We start from the raw sequence: 15,771 nt of genomic DNA, 5'->3' as shown, positions 1-15,771 counted from the left end.
GTTGACAGACTATTAGGCCATGGGGAGGGGGATCTCTCAGATGAGGCCGTGTGTGTGTAAGCCTTCTTCATGTTACATGGAGATATAGTAGCTCTGGTAAATTGGGTTGCTTCGACCCACAGTGTGTGTACCTCTGGGACTTTGCTCTGCTTGAGGGAGACGATAACACAACCTCTCAAATACAGCTAATGAGCACTAACAACCTGATGACGCTCATGCATTAACCAAACAATTGAATCCTGTCTCTTTCCTCTCTCCTATCTCCTGTGAAACAGAGTAGGTGCTGTGCAGAGATGCTTATTTACCTGAACAGCATGCCATACTTGAAACATGGCGAAAATGTTTTTGCATGGTCCAGCTACTCTTTTGTATCAGTAATGTAGCAACTTCCCATAGGCTGAGACAAAACATATGTGACATATATTTGCAGTTCTGCGTTGCTGTTGTGTGTGGGAAAATATTTGCTTGGTGATTTGCAATACATCTAAAGGTTTAAATTCTAAAATTAAGTGCAACTTTGAAATTGGGCTTGTGAATGGCTTAAAATTCTATAAATAATGCCTATACAGAAAACAAGATCAGCAATTACCAACCAACAGAGGCAACTGGCTGATAACCAACTGGAGCCTTAAGTTGAAATCAATTCTGTCACGTTTGCCAATGAACAGATATAAGATTACAAACAGATGAAAAATAAAAGAAGCCACAGTTCTGGGAGCCAGTCTTGTGTAGGAAACCTGAAAGTATCACATTAAGTCTTACTTCACAGGCATATGAACAACTGAAGCATTTTAAGACTTATTTACAGGTTATTTTTGCACATACTGTACTCACTAACATTAGCCTGGTGCTCTCATTTAGCCAACTATAACAAGCCACAGACACACCATGGAAAGTAATTCCACCCTTTATTTTGCATTTTGAGGCATAGCAACTATAATGTAATGTATTAAGACAGAGTAACGTGTGCATTTGTCTCGTGGTATGCACACTGCCAACCTTGGTGAATTTGTTAAGAAAGTCTTTGCTTTCATATAATTACTTATTTAGTTTAAAAGAACTGTTGTGAGACTGGCAGTGCCCATGCTTACTCAGTCAGTGTGGGTGGAGCGGCATGATAAATGGGAGCTGCCTAGTAAGAGGGTTTATTTGCCAATAAAAGATGCTAATAATTGATGACACTGCAGAATTCACTGTGATCAATAGCTAAATGAAGTGAGCCGTGTTTAGCTCAGCCTCAAGCGTGTTTAATAAAAGCGTGTCCTCTGTAACTGTTTCCAAAGACACACTCTAACTAGTGAAATATAGAGAGAAAGAATGATAAAGATAAGTCAGACAGACAGAGTTATAGGACAAGGCAGTGCTAGTAGCAGTATTCATTTTGTCAGAACAGTCTTTATTTCAATATTAACCATGTGAGTTTGACCATGTTTCTGCCCTGGGCAGTCCCATCCTTACCCGTAGAACTGAGGCTTGTTTTGAAAAGCTTGTTGCAGTTCAGCGTTTTTAGTGAATTTGGTTATTTGAAATAATATGACACACTCACTTCATGAAGTATATAATTTAAATGACTTATTAAGAGATATAGCTTAATGTGATCTGATGAAAGCTGAAGTATTTTTAGTCCCTTCAGATGTAATAATTTCTTATGGCCTTGAGAGCACATGTCACAGATTACTCACATGGTATTTGCATACCCTGCTTTTACTGCAGGGTACACTGCAATTTTAAGTCACATAGTGACTTGGTGAGATACATGGATATTAAATATTCATTCACAAATCCACATCATCCATGCGCTGGGCCTGGGCCTCTCCAGCTGTGCCACAGCGAGGATCCTGGGAAGTGATGATAGCATGATAACCACAAATGCCTGTCAGAGAGCTGAGGGAGGAAAATAACTCACTAGTTTTATGGCTTGATCACACGTAATCTGTTTGTCCACATCAGGACACCATCCCAGTTCCCTAGCCTCAGGGTGAAAACACAAACAGTACATCCTTTCCCCAAAATATATTTACTCCTCGTGCCCTTGTGCATTTTGTAGGGCAAAAGATGCTGTATGCATCACTTCCCATTTTCTTTTACCCAGTGGATATTAAATTGCTTAAATAAGCCCTTGTGGTCATTTATTATAAAAAGGCAAGCACGCTAGCAACATCATACTTGTTCATAAACTGTTTGCTGTTGAGGCAAACAAACGCATGCCATACATTTCAAATAAGTAAACAAGCACAACATGAAAATTAAATTTATAGGTTGTTGTTTTGTTTTTTGTTTTTTGTTTTTTTTTTGGGGGGGGGGGGGGGTTGTCAAGGTTGTGAGTGGATGTGGCTCGGTAGATAGATCAGGATGTCCATGAACTGAAGGGTTAGTCCCTTGATTCCCAGTACATGGACAACATGCTGAAGTTTCCTTATGCAAAAAACAGAACCATCAAATGTGACAGGTAGAAAGGTTCTATATAAATACAAGACCATTTGTCAGATCAGAAAATAGTGGTTTCTGTTTTACATTTATCACAAACTGGTAGAAGCAGCCATGAACACTATTGCAGATTAAAAAAGTACAACACAGTGGTCTTGGTAAGCTGTAAAAACTGACAGATGAGTGAGGTACTCACACAGTCAGAGGTACTGTACAACTGTGTCTGTTGAGAGATTAAGTGGTACAAAAAAAAGGTACACAATTTTTTTATCTTATAGTCTCTGACTTGTCACATGATGTGAACAGTATCATCATACACGCCAGGTTATGTTAAAAAAGTAGTTCTCATGACAAGTTATCCGATTTCCAACAGCAACACTCCAACTTTAGCTTTGAGGAATAACAGCACATTTTCAGTCTCTCCTGCAATGCCTCCGTTGTGTTGTCCTTGGCTGTACACGTGAAAGGTGACGGAAATGGTTGCGTAATGAATCTCCCTGCTCCTGACTGCTGAATCAACCTTCCTAAATTATGATGTATGGTGCTTATGGTGAAGTTATTCAAACCTACTTCAAGCATTGAAAAGAAGATATGTTGGTCAGCTGAGGTTGAGGAGTTTTAACAAGTCAGTGTAAGTTGACTTATCCCATGCATTAGCCACATTAAGTAAAAATCTACAATAAGTAAAAAGCACCTGACCCTGTGATAGAACCATAAACTGTATATAAAAGAGGGACAAACCCTCTGTGACGTCTCCCATTGGATTCTGCAGAGCGGGATTGAAAGTCAGGCATGGCGGCCACCATATTGGTTGTGAGAGACTCCGCCTCTCTCGGATAATCCAAATATTGGCGGGGCTGGGGCAGGCCGAATTTTTTACACACCCAACCAACTTGCCACTACCAGCTAGCTTCAATAATCACTCCAGCTCAGCAAATAACCTTGTTTCAACATCTAGACTAATATGTCTGGATCCATGCTGTAATGTGACATTAATATTTTAATATAACTGATCATAGCTCTAACTTTTTATCAAACTGAACCAAGTCTGGCATTATAAGTCATTAACGTATTTTCCAGCCTCACACAGACGTGCTTTATTTAAAAATATCACCACCCTAAATTCTAACACTACTATATCAAGTTTTGACTTCAGTGCATGGTGGTTTGATAACCACGGCAACCTCCCATTAGCCTAATTAAATCAACTGTAGTTGTGCTAACCCACAGCTAATTCATTAAGTGGCTAATTAGTTAGTCACTTCAGGTACCAGGCTAGGTATACTGGATAAAGACACCTAACATGTATAATACTCAAAATTCACTTACCGGAAAAAGTGAAGAACACATTTCTTCAATGTTCTGTTACTAAGTGCAGCAATAGTAGTCAGATATTTCAAAATGATCCAAAACGGACCTCAAATGGCTGGGGGCTTGTCATTAGTTCAGGTGAGGACTAGCAGAGAGACCACAGCTAGCAGCTTGTCACCTCTGACAGCTGCCGTCTGTCACTCAAAGCAGCTACAACTATCAGCCAGAACAGCCAGCATGCCAGCCAAGTTGGCCACAACAATTGACCTCACCTGCAAGCGAAGAAAGTTGTGCACGTGCCTTCTCCTTTTTATTTTGATCTCACAAACCAATACAAAAGCCACTGCATGTTGAAATTATCTTTCACACGTCATTTATTCTTTCACCTTTTGCACAGCGGACACAATATATGATGAGCTATATACAACTGAACACAGTTTTTACTGACTGGTTCATCACATCAAATATACTGTACATAACCACCCTTAAGAGAAAATAAAAAATTAACATACTGATTAGGGCCTTTCAGAGAATACATTCAGACAGATCCACTTTGATCCAGGAAGGCCCAAGCTGCTGGCTTCAAATACATACATGGTTATAGTCACAGTCAACTTATTAGTTAGAAATAAAATGAACAATGTACTTCTGCTTTTACCCCATGTGTACAACATTCTTTCATTACTGTGTGAGTATCCAAACATTTCTCCTGCTCTGCAAGACAAGAAATAACACTGCAAAGTCACTTCTTAGCTACAGCAGGACCAGTGTGCCTGTCTCACTCCAAACCCTGGTTATTTACCTGCTCTACAAGCCTTTCCAGATGTTGATGAAAAATAGCCTCGGCCTGTTATTTTCTTTGAACAAGTCTTCAACGACAACTGGATGAAGTGGAAATGTGGAGACTAAGTAAACTGTGCTCTACTGTACACTACTACTACAAAATGACAGTGAGGAATCACACTGAGAGTAGCTTCCATAATAAAACACAGAGTTGTGTCTTCTTTGTGCCTTATATAAGCATGATGTGTGGAAAAGTCCTGTGGTGCTATACTGTATATGCTGGGGAGGGACTGACTCATAATGACCTCTGACCTCTGAGCTGTATGTGAAGTCAGTTACACTGGTTTAAATCACATCCTTGCTCTACTGGCTGCAGCCAATAATTCATCGTACTGCAACAGGTCCATACATCTGGAACACCGAAACTACACACACACCCTGAAAATACACGTGCGCACACTCACACACACACAAACATAAAGACAGAAATGAAATAGATTGACTGCAATCAAATAAAATCACTATATCTATAAACACACACACACATATATATATATATATATATTTAAACAGTATTTACCAATTATAAATTAACATTGTGCAAAAGTCATACAAAGTCAAGTTATTTGAGCAACTGAAAGATCAATTGGTGCTCAGCACTTCTTTGAAAATAAATGCAATGTATTCAGAAGCAAGTATACCACTGCCTATGTAGCTTTGTTTCCTATTAGAATGCTTACTAGAGGGCTTTTGTTCTACTTTCATGATGCAAATTTTTGTTCAAACTGTCCACAACTCCTGCAGACACAGGGTCAGGCTGCATGTTAAACACTGTCTATGTGCAGTCAGTCATTAGTGCAGGCTTTTCTTTTTCTTCTTTTTTGCATAGTGGGAATACTGATGTGATGGCACTGTATGGCACACGTCCTCGGCAAATGATTCACACAACTTCTAACTTAAGCCCCATGAAGCTGTGCAACCTTCACGCATGACAGCTCATATGTAACATTGCAAAAACGCCCTTGTTCCAGAGGAGACATGCCATTTTGAGTGATGTTGGTGAATTCATACTTTATGAATGTGTGGCTTTACGAGCCACATCTATATGTTGTGTATTTTTATCCACGATTTGAGTGCTCAGTTTTCCTTATCAGCTTTCACCTTAGGGGCTGAGTGAGATACTCTGTAGATGTTCCGGGATTCTGAGGCACATGAGTCAGACAACAACTTAATGGCAAGGGGAAAAGAAAACACATAAAGTGGCCCAGAGTTTCTCTTTGTACCCTGGAAAAAACAATGGACACATTTCAGTCACTGTAGCATTATTGAAGGATTGACCTATATATAAGTAATCTTATTTAAAACACGTAAGTCAAGTGATGATCATTTAGCTCATTTATAATACATCACATACCATATCTTGTCGTTTTTAGGTGTCTATATGTAAGCCAGAAAGGGTGAGGAGGAAGCAGCTGCCAATTTTCCCATGGGGTCTCCTTACTGTGTGAGGTACCGTCATCAAAATGATTCCTCTTTTTCTGTACATTTTCATCTAAATCAGTACAGACGAGAAAACCTTTAACACGTATCAGAGAAAAGGCATATAAAAAATAATTCACTGCCATCCTTGTTTTTGTCATTTGTTTGGTCATTTTTCTGTACACAGTTCAATGTTCAGTTTGAATTTAACCTCCAGCACCACAAAATGCACATTTGATGGATGCCACAAATAAAAGCAGAGGCTCATTATAGGCCCTGTGTCTTTTGTTGTTCTGGTTTCTTTCTGTTGTTGATGAGGTTTTCTGTTTGTTTGTTTTTACTTGTTATTTTACATGGCTTATCTGCCTGGAGATGCTGCGGAACTTTTCAACATGACACAGCTTCTTTTACTGCCTGACACACATCTAGAGAAATCCATTTAAAAGACTCATACCATATCTCTGTTTTGATATCTGCCATATTGTTCTCCTTTCTAAGGTTGTGGAGAAGACTGAGTGCCGCTGTCCCTCAGTGATCTCTGAGGACCGCTCTGACAAGTGACTCAATCAGCCCCTGTCTTCAAAGCCAACTAGGGCAGTCTGTCAGCGCCAGATGCGGGCTCAAAGACATCCAACTTTCCTCATCAAGTCCAAATTCCCAAAGCCTCTCACAGGTGGCTCTCCATGTTCTCTCTCTGCACTTCATAGCACTGAACCTTGTCTGTAATTCTGGTATCTTCCACCCCGCTGCAGTTGCCGATGGTTCCCTCGTTCAGCGGGTAGACGCACTTGGCAGCCTCCTGACTGTGAACCATACCATTATGGCAGCCAGTAACCAGCATATGCCTCTCTTCAGGGCTACCAACTGGGGCAGAGGTTTTTGCAATGTCCGGAAGGTGAGGCAGTCGAGAGACGTGGTTCAACAGGCTGCTTGTCTTTGTGTTGGGGGTATTGCTGTAGGTGTGGCGGTACTCCTCCTCAATGTTCCTTCCAAGCTTCCAGCGCTTCCACTTCTTCAGAATCTCAGACTGCACCTAAGGTACAGGACGGAGACAGAAGTATATTATTTATGTGACAACAACGGGAAAAAATACCCATGCTGTGCAAATGTGGAGACTTACTTCTTTGTTGACAAAGCAATACAAGATGGCCACCAGGAGACCCTGTGGATGTGACCAATACTGAGTCAGTCTTAAAATATTCATACATATGTTTTTGACAATGCAATGTTTGAAGCTATAAAAATATGACTAAATGTTTTGCAGTGTACATCAGAGTATGCACACTACTTTACTGTGGGCAGTGCTGTGGACAAGTCTGCTGCTTTAAAACCAAACTACTGAATTATACCACTGAGTAACATTTGTCTTACGATTAAAGTCTAGCCCTTATTATCTTTGTTAACTCTGGGATTGTCTTTGCATTTTCTCTTTCTCAAGCTGTTGCTCATCTGTCATCTGTGCTCATAAAGCTTAAAGGTCACCGTCATAGTGTGACACAGTGTGACACAGTCACTTAGCTGCCCAGACATTGTATTATGTTAATGTAATCCTTTCTGACACATATGTAAATACAGAAACAGTCTCAGAAGGGAAGCTCAGAGTTGCAGAGAATGACAGACAGGATGAAAGAACTATGCAGCATGAATGCACCATGATATTTGGTTATGTGACAATTGTAATTCAGAGCAGCTGTCGTGTTTCTGATATTTAATCTAGTCAAGTTAATTCTTCGGAAACAAAAACCAAACTTTAAACTTCCAGTTACGGTCTGTTTAGGCATATCCTCCTATAAGTTCTCACATCCCTGCTTTGAAACACATCATGACCTTTTTTTTTTTTTTTTTTTAACTTTTTTTGTCTCATTTAGGAACAACAGAGGGAAATTATGACATGGAAAGGGCTGTCAATGTCTCAACAGTAAAACCTGCTTGTCTTCAGGAACTTACTAAAATAGGAACTACAGAACAATAATTCAATATCCTAGGAGCTATCAGCAAGCACATTGTTCCTTAACTGATTTATTCTTAACTGATTTATTATGGAAGGTCGTTTTAGAAATGGCACAGTCTTTGTTTGTGACAAAAAAATAAAGAGATGATTTGGCTGAAAACTGACAGTCTGATTTCATGGTCCCACCTGGAAGGAAGAGAAGAAGAGGTCCATGAATAGCTTGGTGAGACGCAAACTGATGGTGGCCTTGGTGGATTCGTCTGTGACAAAGATAAAGACCACCTGATGGATACCCAGCAGCGGGATCAGGGTTAGAGTTGACTTTGCCAACCTGAAAAGGAGAGAGGCAAAGAGACAAAAAGACAGAAAACAGAGACTAAGCAAACAAAGTCAAAAATACAATAGAAATAAAAAAAAAGCACTTCAACATCTGAACTCACCTGAACTTATAGTCTGTGTATCTCATCTGGTGCGCTCGAAGTTTTGACACGAGAATTTTGATGATATGGATAAAGATAAGGAAATTGATCTGTGGAAAACAGAAACCTAAGTGTCATTTTAAGTGTAATAGTCTTGATTAAACACACATTAATATTTATTGTGATTTCAAGTCATGCTAAATGTTTTGCTCTTATGTACATGATGCCATCATCAAACCTCAGCTGGCACCCCAGGGTGATGTGTGATTTGTTTTGTGTTTTGTGATGTTTTGAGCCTTTAACATTACACACAGAAGCACATCGTTATGAGGTGACCCTTTCACAGCAGCAGGCTTTTCAAGTTTTCTCCTGATGAAAATCCCTTTTGGTGTGACCTTTCACATTTACAACTAAGCTGTTATGGATAATTTGCAGGTGCTTGGAAGAAGAAAGCGTGAAAGGACCAAATATGCCCATATAATTAGGTTTTCTTAGATTATTGTGATTACACAATGACAATTAGTGAGATGCAGATTTTTGAAGTGAAAGCATGTTTTGTTCAACACATTTACTGTAATGATCAAAAACTATAAGATCATAGAAGTAAAAAACAAACATTTCAACTGAACATCCACCCGTTGTATATAAAACGTACATTTGTATAACTGTATAACCCATTTTTTTCAATGTAAACACAACCTGCATAAATAAATAAAGGGTTGCTAGCCTTGGCCATGATAAATAATATATTATTAGGCTTAAATAGAAATATATACGGTATAAGCAGTACAACTGTAGAGCATAGAGGCTTTCCCCAACTCATTGTCCTCAAAATTACAAAAGCTCACCGTGGATTTAATGACCCCATATATTATATATGCATGTTTGCATATGCACTCCAGTATCTGTTAATGGATGTATTATTTTATATTTGCATAGACTTGAATGATGTTGCAGTAATTATTTAAATAGCAAATCACATGTTAATGCAGGGAACATGAACACGTACGCCCTACACAGACGTGCAGCTTAAAACTGGTAGGATCGGGATATAGAGGGAAACTGCCCTCCCATTCCTACAACAACAACTTAAACACAGGAATTCCTGCGGGATACAGGCCACTTAGCAGGACGATTAATGCATGGAAAATGCCAGAATGTCTGGCCTTACGTAAGAGCCATGACAAGTAGGACCTATATAAATGCTCAGAACTGACCTTAGCAGAGCACACCTCAAATAAAAGGCCCGGTCACAGGATGGATGAAGGGTAGCTAAAGTCTGGAGATGGTCACAAAACTGTTTGACTGTTAGCATGCTCGTAAGATTTTATGTCTGAGGCACAGCCAGCCTTTCAAGCTTCATGAATAAATGAAGTGTCTTTAATATTGCACAGTGTGTGATTGAGGAAAAAAGGCTGAATTAAAGCTGAAATGTAAGAAATGCCAGTGCATATGGGATTTTTTGGGGAGTAAACCTTTTCAATGCTGAATTGCCAGTGCAAAAATGTGAAAGGAGGGGCTTATCAGTGAGAAATAGCAGGAGACCGAGAAACATAATGAGAGGGAGGAAAAGGAAATTACCACAACAGCTAGCAGAATTGGGGAGCGGATTATCCACCAGTAGTTCATGTTTATATTTTGTCCCCAGCACCTGAAAAAAGAAAAGCATTGAAGTATATATCAGCTGGAGATAGATATATTTGCTTTACATGAAACATCCCACATGCTCATGGACAAGGTTCACTCTGTAATGCATTTCGTCCCACTGTTTTGCAACTCCTGAGTATGTTTTGCAACTCCTGAGTAAAAGCAAGTTTTTCCTTCGCTCGCTGGTGATTGGGTCGATGTACAACACCACTGTGGCCTTTCAAAGGTTTACATAACAATGAGATGTCCCAGCATTTGCAAAGTGTGGCCTTAAAATTCCCCTTTGCCCCATTTACTGCTGAGAACTACATATACCTAAAACACTGCCAAAAATGTGGAGCTAAATGTTAACAAGTAAGATGAAGAACATTTCCTGACCATGTTTAACATCCTGCAGATGAAGCATGTCTAAGCTTGAATGCAGTCAATTCCTCGTGAAGTAATCACATTAAATTAACCATGAGCTACTGACTATTAACAGAGAGCTCTGTGGCAACTTACTCTTGATTTTCATATAGGTATTTAGTCATCACCCATGGAACAAGGAATATTAATGGGGTACCTGTAGAAAAAAATGAGAGTTGACTAAATGCAAAACAGACACTTTTGCACACCAGTCTAGCAGCCTGTACCTGCTCTGAATTAATTTCACTTCATGCAAAAAATATAATGTGGCACATCATTATATTGCATCCCCTGACTTATTCCTTTACCCATGGACACATACACACGCACACACACACATACATACATAACAGGCCAGCTCACCCCAACCAATGCACAGGTAGATTTTGAAGTAGTTCCTCTCTGTAAACACAGTGATGACCAGAAGATTGTGGAGGTAGATGCCTTCTACCAGCAACCAGTAGCTGTTGGCCATAATACTGTACTGCATCATCACCACAGCGACACGACAGCTAACCGTTGTCTGTAAGACAGCCATTTGTTTATTTTACAAACGTTTGCCAATGAAGCCATGCCATGTGTACCATTATTTAGCTGATGTGAATGTTGAGATCAGAGCTGCAGCAGATGGGAGCTTCCTCTACCGCTGGGATTCAGGCTTCGTGCCTATAGCGATCAGATTGTACAACAGCATCAACTAAGACCCCAGCCACAGCCAGCTGTGACACATAACTCAACCCCGCACATCAGTGTATCTGGTCGCCTGACAATTATCTTTGTGGCTGTTACACTTTCAGATTATTGTGACTCTTTTCCATGCATATAGTTATTTAAATTTTTTAATCAGTCACTTGTATTATTCTTAGACAAATCCTATCTATGGCAGCACTTGTTCTGCACAGTGACTGAATCTGCGCCCTGTGCCTGAATGGGTTTTTTCTCACAAAGTCCAAAGGCATGCATTCTAGGTTATCTGCCTCTCTGTGATGTCCTCATTATGTACTGCTAACCTGTGTACCCCACTTCTAACCCAATACCCACATTTTCTGTTACAAAACATGATACATATTTGCAGGATTGTGCTTCACTGTGGTTCTCAAAGAATTTGAACTAACAGATGATCATTAAATTACAGCATGACCATCTTTTAACAATTTCCTATAATGCAGAAGAAATGGATGGAGGAAAATACTTTTATCTGAGTTTCCATTTAGTGGCTAGGCATAATTCAATTCCTTAAGCAGAAACTGGATTGTTGTTTTCTGCATGTGGCTAAGTGACCTTGTGGGTCATTTCTTTATTTAAGAAACATTTATTTCCTCTCAGTGGAAAGCTAGACTACCATGGCAATCTAGGAATCCGTAATGCATTTCTTTAGTAGTTACTATCCAATTCTGTTCTGTGTTGTTCAGCATCAGATCAATACTGACCTCATTGTTAGCCAGCATCTCCACTGGAGGCATAGATGCTCGAGAGAATCCTTGCTCCTGGTCTCTGCTTAGGTCCTGCGATGTGTGGTTGGCCTCCAACAGAGCATCTTTGATAAGGATAGACAGTGCTCGTAGGATGAAGGAGGCAAACAGATTCATGTGGATGTTGTTCCTCATGCAGTGAAGTTTCCTGATGAACGAGAAGTAACAATGGTCTGAAGTTTAATCTGTGATTTTTTTCACCTTAATCCATCCTTCACCAGATCAACAGAAATAAATATTTCTATGAATATGCTGAATTTGTTCCCTAATAAATTGCTCCAATTCTTAATATGTTTACAACTAAAAATGAAATGAATCATTACCTGAAGCATATGAGAATGCCAAGAGCCAATACCAAAGCCACCAGGGATAAGGAATAGCCAACTGTGTACATGATCCGAATATGACCATAGAATGGCTGCAGATTAAAACACATATGAACATTAGTTTTTCTTTTTCCAGCGGGTTAATGATACATCACAGTGGTCCAGTTTAAATTTTGCTTTGAACAATAACAGTAATAGTCTTAATATATGATCTCTTTGTGTCTGTTTCTGGACTGTCTCAAGAACAGAAAAGGCTGGATGGCCTTAAATTTTTTTAAATTTCAATGAAAGGACCCAGTGGTGCCTGTGAGGCTCCTCATATGGACCTGAGTTCCCTCCCCCTGTATGTGAAACGTCATTTACAAAACCTGGGTTTGGTTATGGACAATGATTTTAAATTGGAGAAACAGATCAATTAGTCATTTTTTTCCCAACTTTTATCCCAAGTCAAGTCTTTTATGTCTTTTAAAGATTGTGAAAGGGTCATTCATCTAGTCTTGACTACTGTAATGTCCTGTAGACTGGTGTTAAACAAGCCTCTCTGTTACATACGCTTGCAGTTGGTGCAGGACACTGCAGCACGTCTTTTAACAAGAACGCACAAACGAGAACATCGCTTCAGTCATGGCCTCCCTTCGACGGCTCCCAGTACATTTTAGGATTGATTTAGTGTTTGCTGATAAATCACTGAAAGGTCTGGCTCCTACGTATCTCTGTGATTTCCTACAACTGCACGTCCCATTAAGGTCACTCCGGCCTGCTGACCACTGTCTTCTGTTGGTCCCTAGAACCCTGAATGGGGAGATTGTTCTTTCTCAGCTGGAGCCCAAACTCTGAAACAATTTACCTCTGCATGTTGGGCAGGCATCTTTTTATTGTGTTTTAATCTAGGACTTTTTTGTTACCTCTCCCTTTTCATTGTCTTTGTTTTTGTGTTGACTGTATGTTTCATATATTGTTAGATGCTTTGACTACTCTGTACAGCACTTAAATAAACTGACACTGACATTGTTTGTGTGCTCTTCCTCTTATGCTCCAGAAAGAATCATGTAAAAACGCATTACTTACCAGATTTGGATCATGAGAATCACACTCACTGGTATTCTTCATAGGCACCCACTGGCCACTTGTATCGCATTCCTGATACACCATGCCATGCTGAACTACACACAGACACACACAACCACCTCTGTGATTAACTGGAATCTTCTGGAAGTTACTCTACTCTACTATTGATTTTGAAATGACCCTGCATCAGCATGACTGCAATACAATGTATCTACAGTGTATCTACAAACTGATCTGTATCTTACCTTTATGATACCATGGCAAATACCATGGGCACGACACACTGACAGTGGTGTTGGGGAGTCCATCAGGCCAACAGGCATAATTGTCAAAAGTCCTGTTGCACACAAGGCCTAGGTTTACCAAAAGAAAAAACAAAAAAAAAAACATGAAATCTGAGTGAGGTCATTCTGTGCAATCACAGTGTCTTTCTTGGGATAAATCACGTAATAAAGTGAAATCTCTTTGATGTGGTGGCTTCTGTTAGTCATTACAGAACTAGTCATCACCATGGTCTTTCATCTTGACTAAAGAGTCCCCTATGGATGACCGTCCACTTATTCCACCTCTTTCCTTGTGTTTCTCATCAGACAGCTCTGGCTGTTCGTGTATAGACACGGGTATAATGTGATTTATCCCATGTGCACCTGCTAATTTTCTCTTATATTAATGGTATGACTGGAAGTGTATGTGAGTGCTGCAGAGTAGGATACCAGAGTGGTTTGTGCACAAAGTGGTTAGCCGCTTTTTTCGAAAGTTGAGGCAACAGTGATCGCCTGCATTATCCCACAAGCACAGAACATGCCAACAGACTATAATGCAACTGAAGGGCACCATGTAGTTAAACACACTGCTAAAGGGAGTGAGCAGGAGCCACTCTTCTTGTATGAGCAGAAAGTGAATGTGGCACAGCAAATGTAACACTGGAAGCGGCTGCAGTTAAAGTTGTTATGATGATCTGAGGGAGAGGAAACTGCTGCCGCTGCTACTTGCTGCTCTGCTTGGTTAGATATATGCCAATCTGAAAAGATGATAGTAGATAAAAAGTTAGCCTTGCTCAAGAACGCGGCTCTGCGTGGCTCCACTCTCAGGCCGTACTGGCTCCAAACTCGGCAGATGATACGCCCTTTTCCCCGGGAAAATAACGTCAATTTGGCCAATGCAAGGATATTGTCCATATTTATATACAGTCTGTGGTATAGCATTTTTCTGTTGCTCTATAGTGTCGAAAAATCTGTTCCATCAAAATCATTTATTCATGGTTCAAAAAACTGTCCAGTATGTTACACTCACCTGTGCTTAGGGGAACTCGGCTGATGTTGTGTTCACACTCTTCCATATACAATTTCCAACTCTCCTTCAGCTTATCCAGGAAAGCAGCAGGAGACACCTAAGAAGAAGGTGAAGCAGACACAGGACAATTCAACAAATACAAGCAGCTAGTATATGTCCAGAAGATCTTTACCAACAGGTGGACGGGAAAACGTTAGGAATGTGAACCTCACACAAACCACATGGCAAACATTTGTTTTACTTCACTTCATATACGTATATAGTAGCTGTAAACAACCCACCCTCACGCTGGAGATATTATCCATCAAGATGCACCCCACTCAAATGTGTGTATGGGAGGGCTCGTGCTACTGCACAGCAATGCTTTCACGCCACAACTCACTGGCTTGTTTCAGAAAGCAGCAGTGCTAAAGATATGACCCCCTTACAGTGAATGAAAGTTCACAGACAACTTGGTTGAAGACTCTTAAGCTTTGGAAAGAGTTATATTGTGTGCACGTAATTGCATGCTTGTGTGTGTGTGTGCTGTTTGAACCCACCTGGATGCTGCAGGAGACAATGAGTACTGCCAAATAGAGGAACAGCCGTGACATCCCTTGTTCCTGCTGTTGATGCTGGGAGGGGATACTGCAGGATGCGGAAGGGTTTTCACCTCATAAGAGGGCTTATCTACACTGGCCACACAGCCTGGATGAGACAAAGAAAAAACAACCCATCAAGGTTCTTTGCAACAACACAACTTATTAATTTGATTGAGCTTGGTTCAAGAGAAGGAAAAGGAACAGGAAAAAGGCTGTTTGTATCTATTACATTGCACTTTTAAAAATGTATGTGTGTGCGCAAATTTTAAAAGCAAGCATACATAAGTACATAGAGTTTACATAAGTGTAAAAAAATAAAGAGTAATATGTCTATCCTAAACAGGCCAGCAATACAGAGAGATGCAAGGTTTAAACTTGAATGATGCAGTAAGATAGGCTACCCACTCAAGACATTCTGAAACATCAAGCACAGGGCAAGACACCTCCAGGAAATGCTGTTCATCCAATCAGTATGCCCTGACACAGTGACTCACAGTTGGTGCTTTTCCACCTTCATGTTAGGTCCAGTCAGTGTTTGGTGTGTGTGACAGTGTGTGCCAGAGCCCACTCACCTGTGTACAGACTGCTGAAAACTTCAAACAGGTTTGG

The 15,771-nt window shown here is 40.2% G+C and overlaps 1 protein-coding gene across 1 annotated transcript in view; it reads right to left on the bottom strand.

The window, feature by feature from the left end:
* Window positions 1–4,073: 4,073 nt before the first annotated feature.
* gcgra (glucagon receptor a) overlaps window positions 4,074–15,771 on the bottom strand; it is a 40,298-nt gene continuing 28,600 nt past the window's right edge. Inside the window, exons 2-14 of the mRNA XM_084571195.1 lie at window positions 15,121–15,268; window positions 14,582–14,678; window positions 13,534–13,641; window positions 13,289–13,383; window positions 12,218–12,312; window positions 11,853–12,042; window positions 10,786–10,945; window positions 10,519–10,579; window positions 9,952–10,021; window positions 8,392–8,480; window positions 8,138–8,282; window positions 7,121–7,162; window positions 4,074–7,033 (exon numbers count right to left, since the gene is read on the bottom strand). Coding sequence (XP_084427321.1) covers window positions 6,668–7,033; window positions 7,121–7,162; window positions 8,138–8,282; window positions 8,392–8,480; window positions 9,952–10,021; window positions 10,519–10,579; window positions 10,786–10,945; window positions 11,853–12,042; window positions 12,218–12,312; window positions 13,289–13,383; window positions 13,534–13,641; window positions 14,582–14,678; window positions 15,121–15,174 — 1,572 coding nt within the window. The 5' untranslated portion in view covers window positions 15,175–15,268 and the 3' untranslated portion in view covers window positions 4,074–6,667. The remainder of the gene's footprint in view (window positions 7,034–7,120; window positions 7,163–8,137; window positions 8,283–8,391; window positions 8,481–9,951; window positions 10,022–10,518; window positions 10,580–10,785; window positions 10,946–11,852; window positions 12,043–12,217; window positions 12,313–13,288; window positions 13,384–13,533; window positions 13,642–14,581; window positions 14,679–15,120; window positions 15,269–15,771) is intronic.

The sequence above is a fragment of the Chelon labrosus genome (genome assembly GCF_963514085.1).
Source record: "Chelon labrosus genome assembly, chromosome: 21".
NCBI classification, from domain to species: Eukaryota; Metazoa; Chordata; class Actinopteri; order Mugiliformes; family Mugilidae; genus Chelon; species Chelon labrosus.
This window is presented reverse-complemented; position numbering and strand designations above follow the sequence as displayed.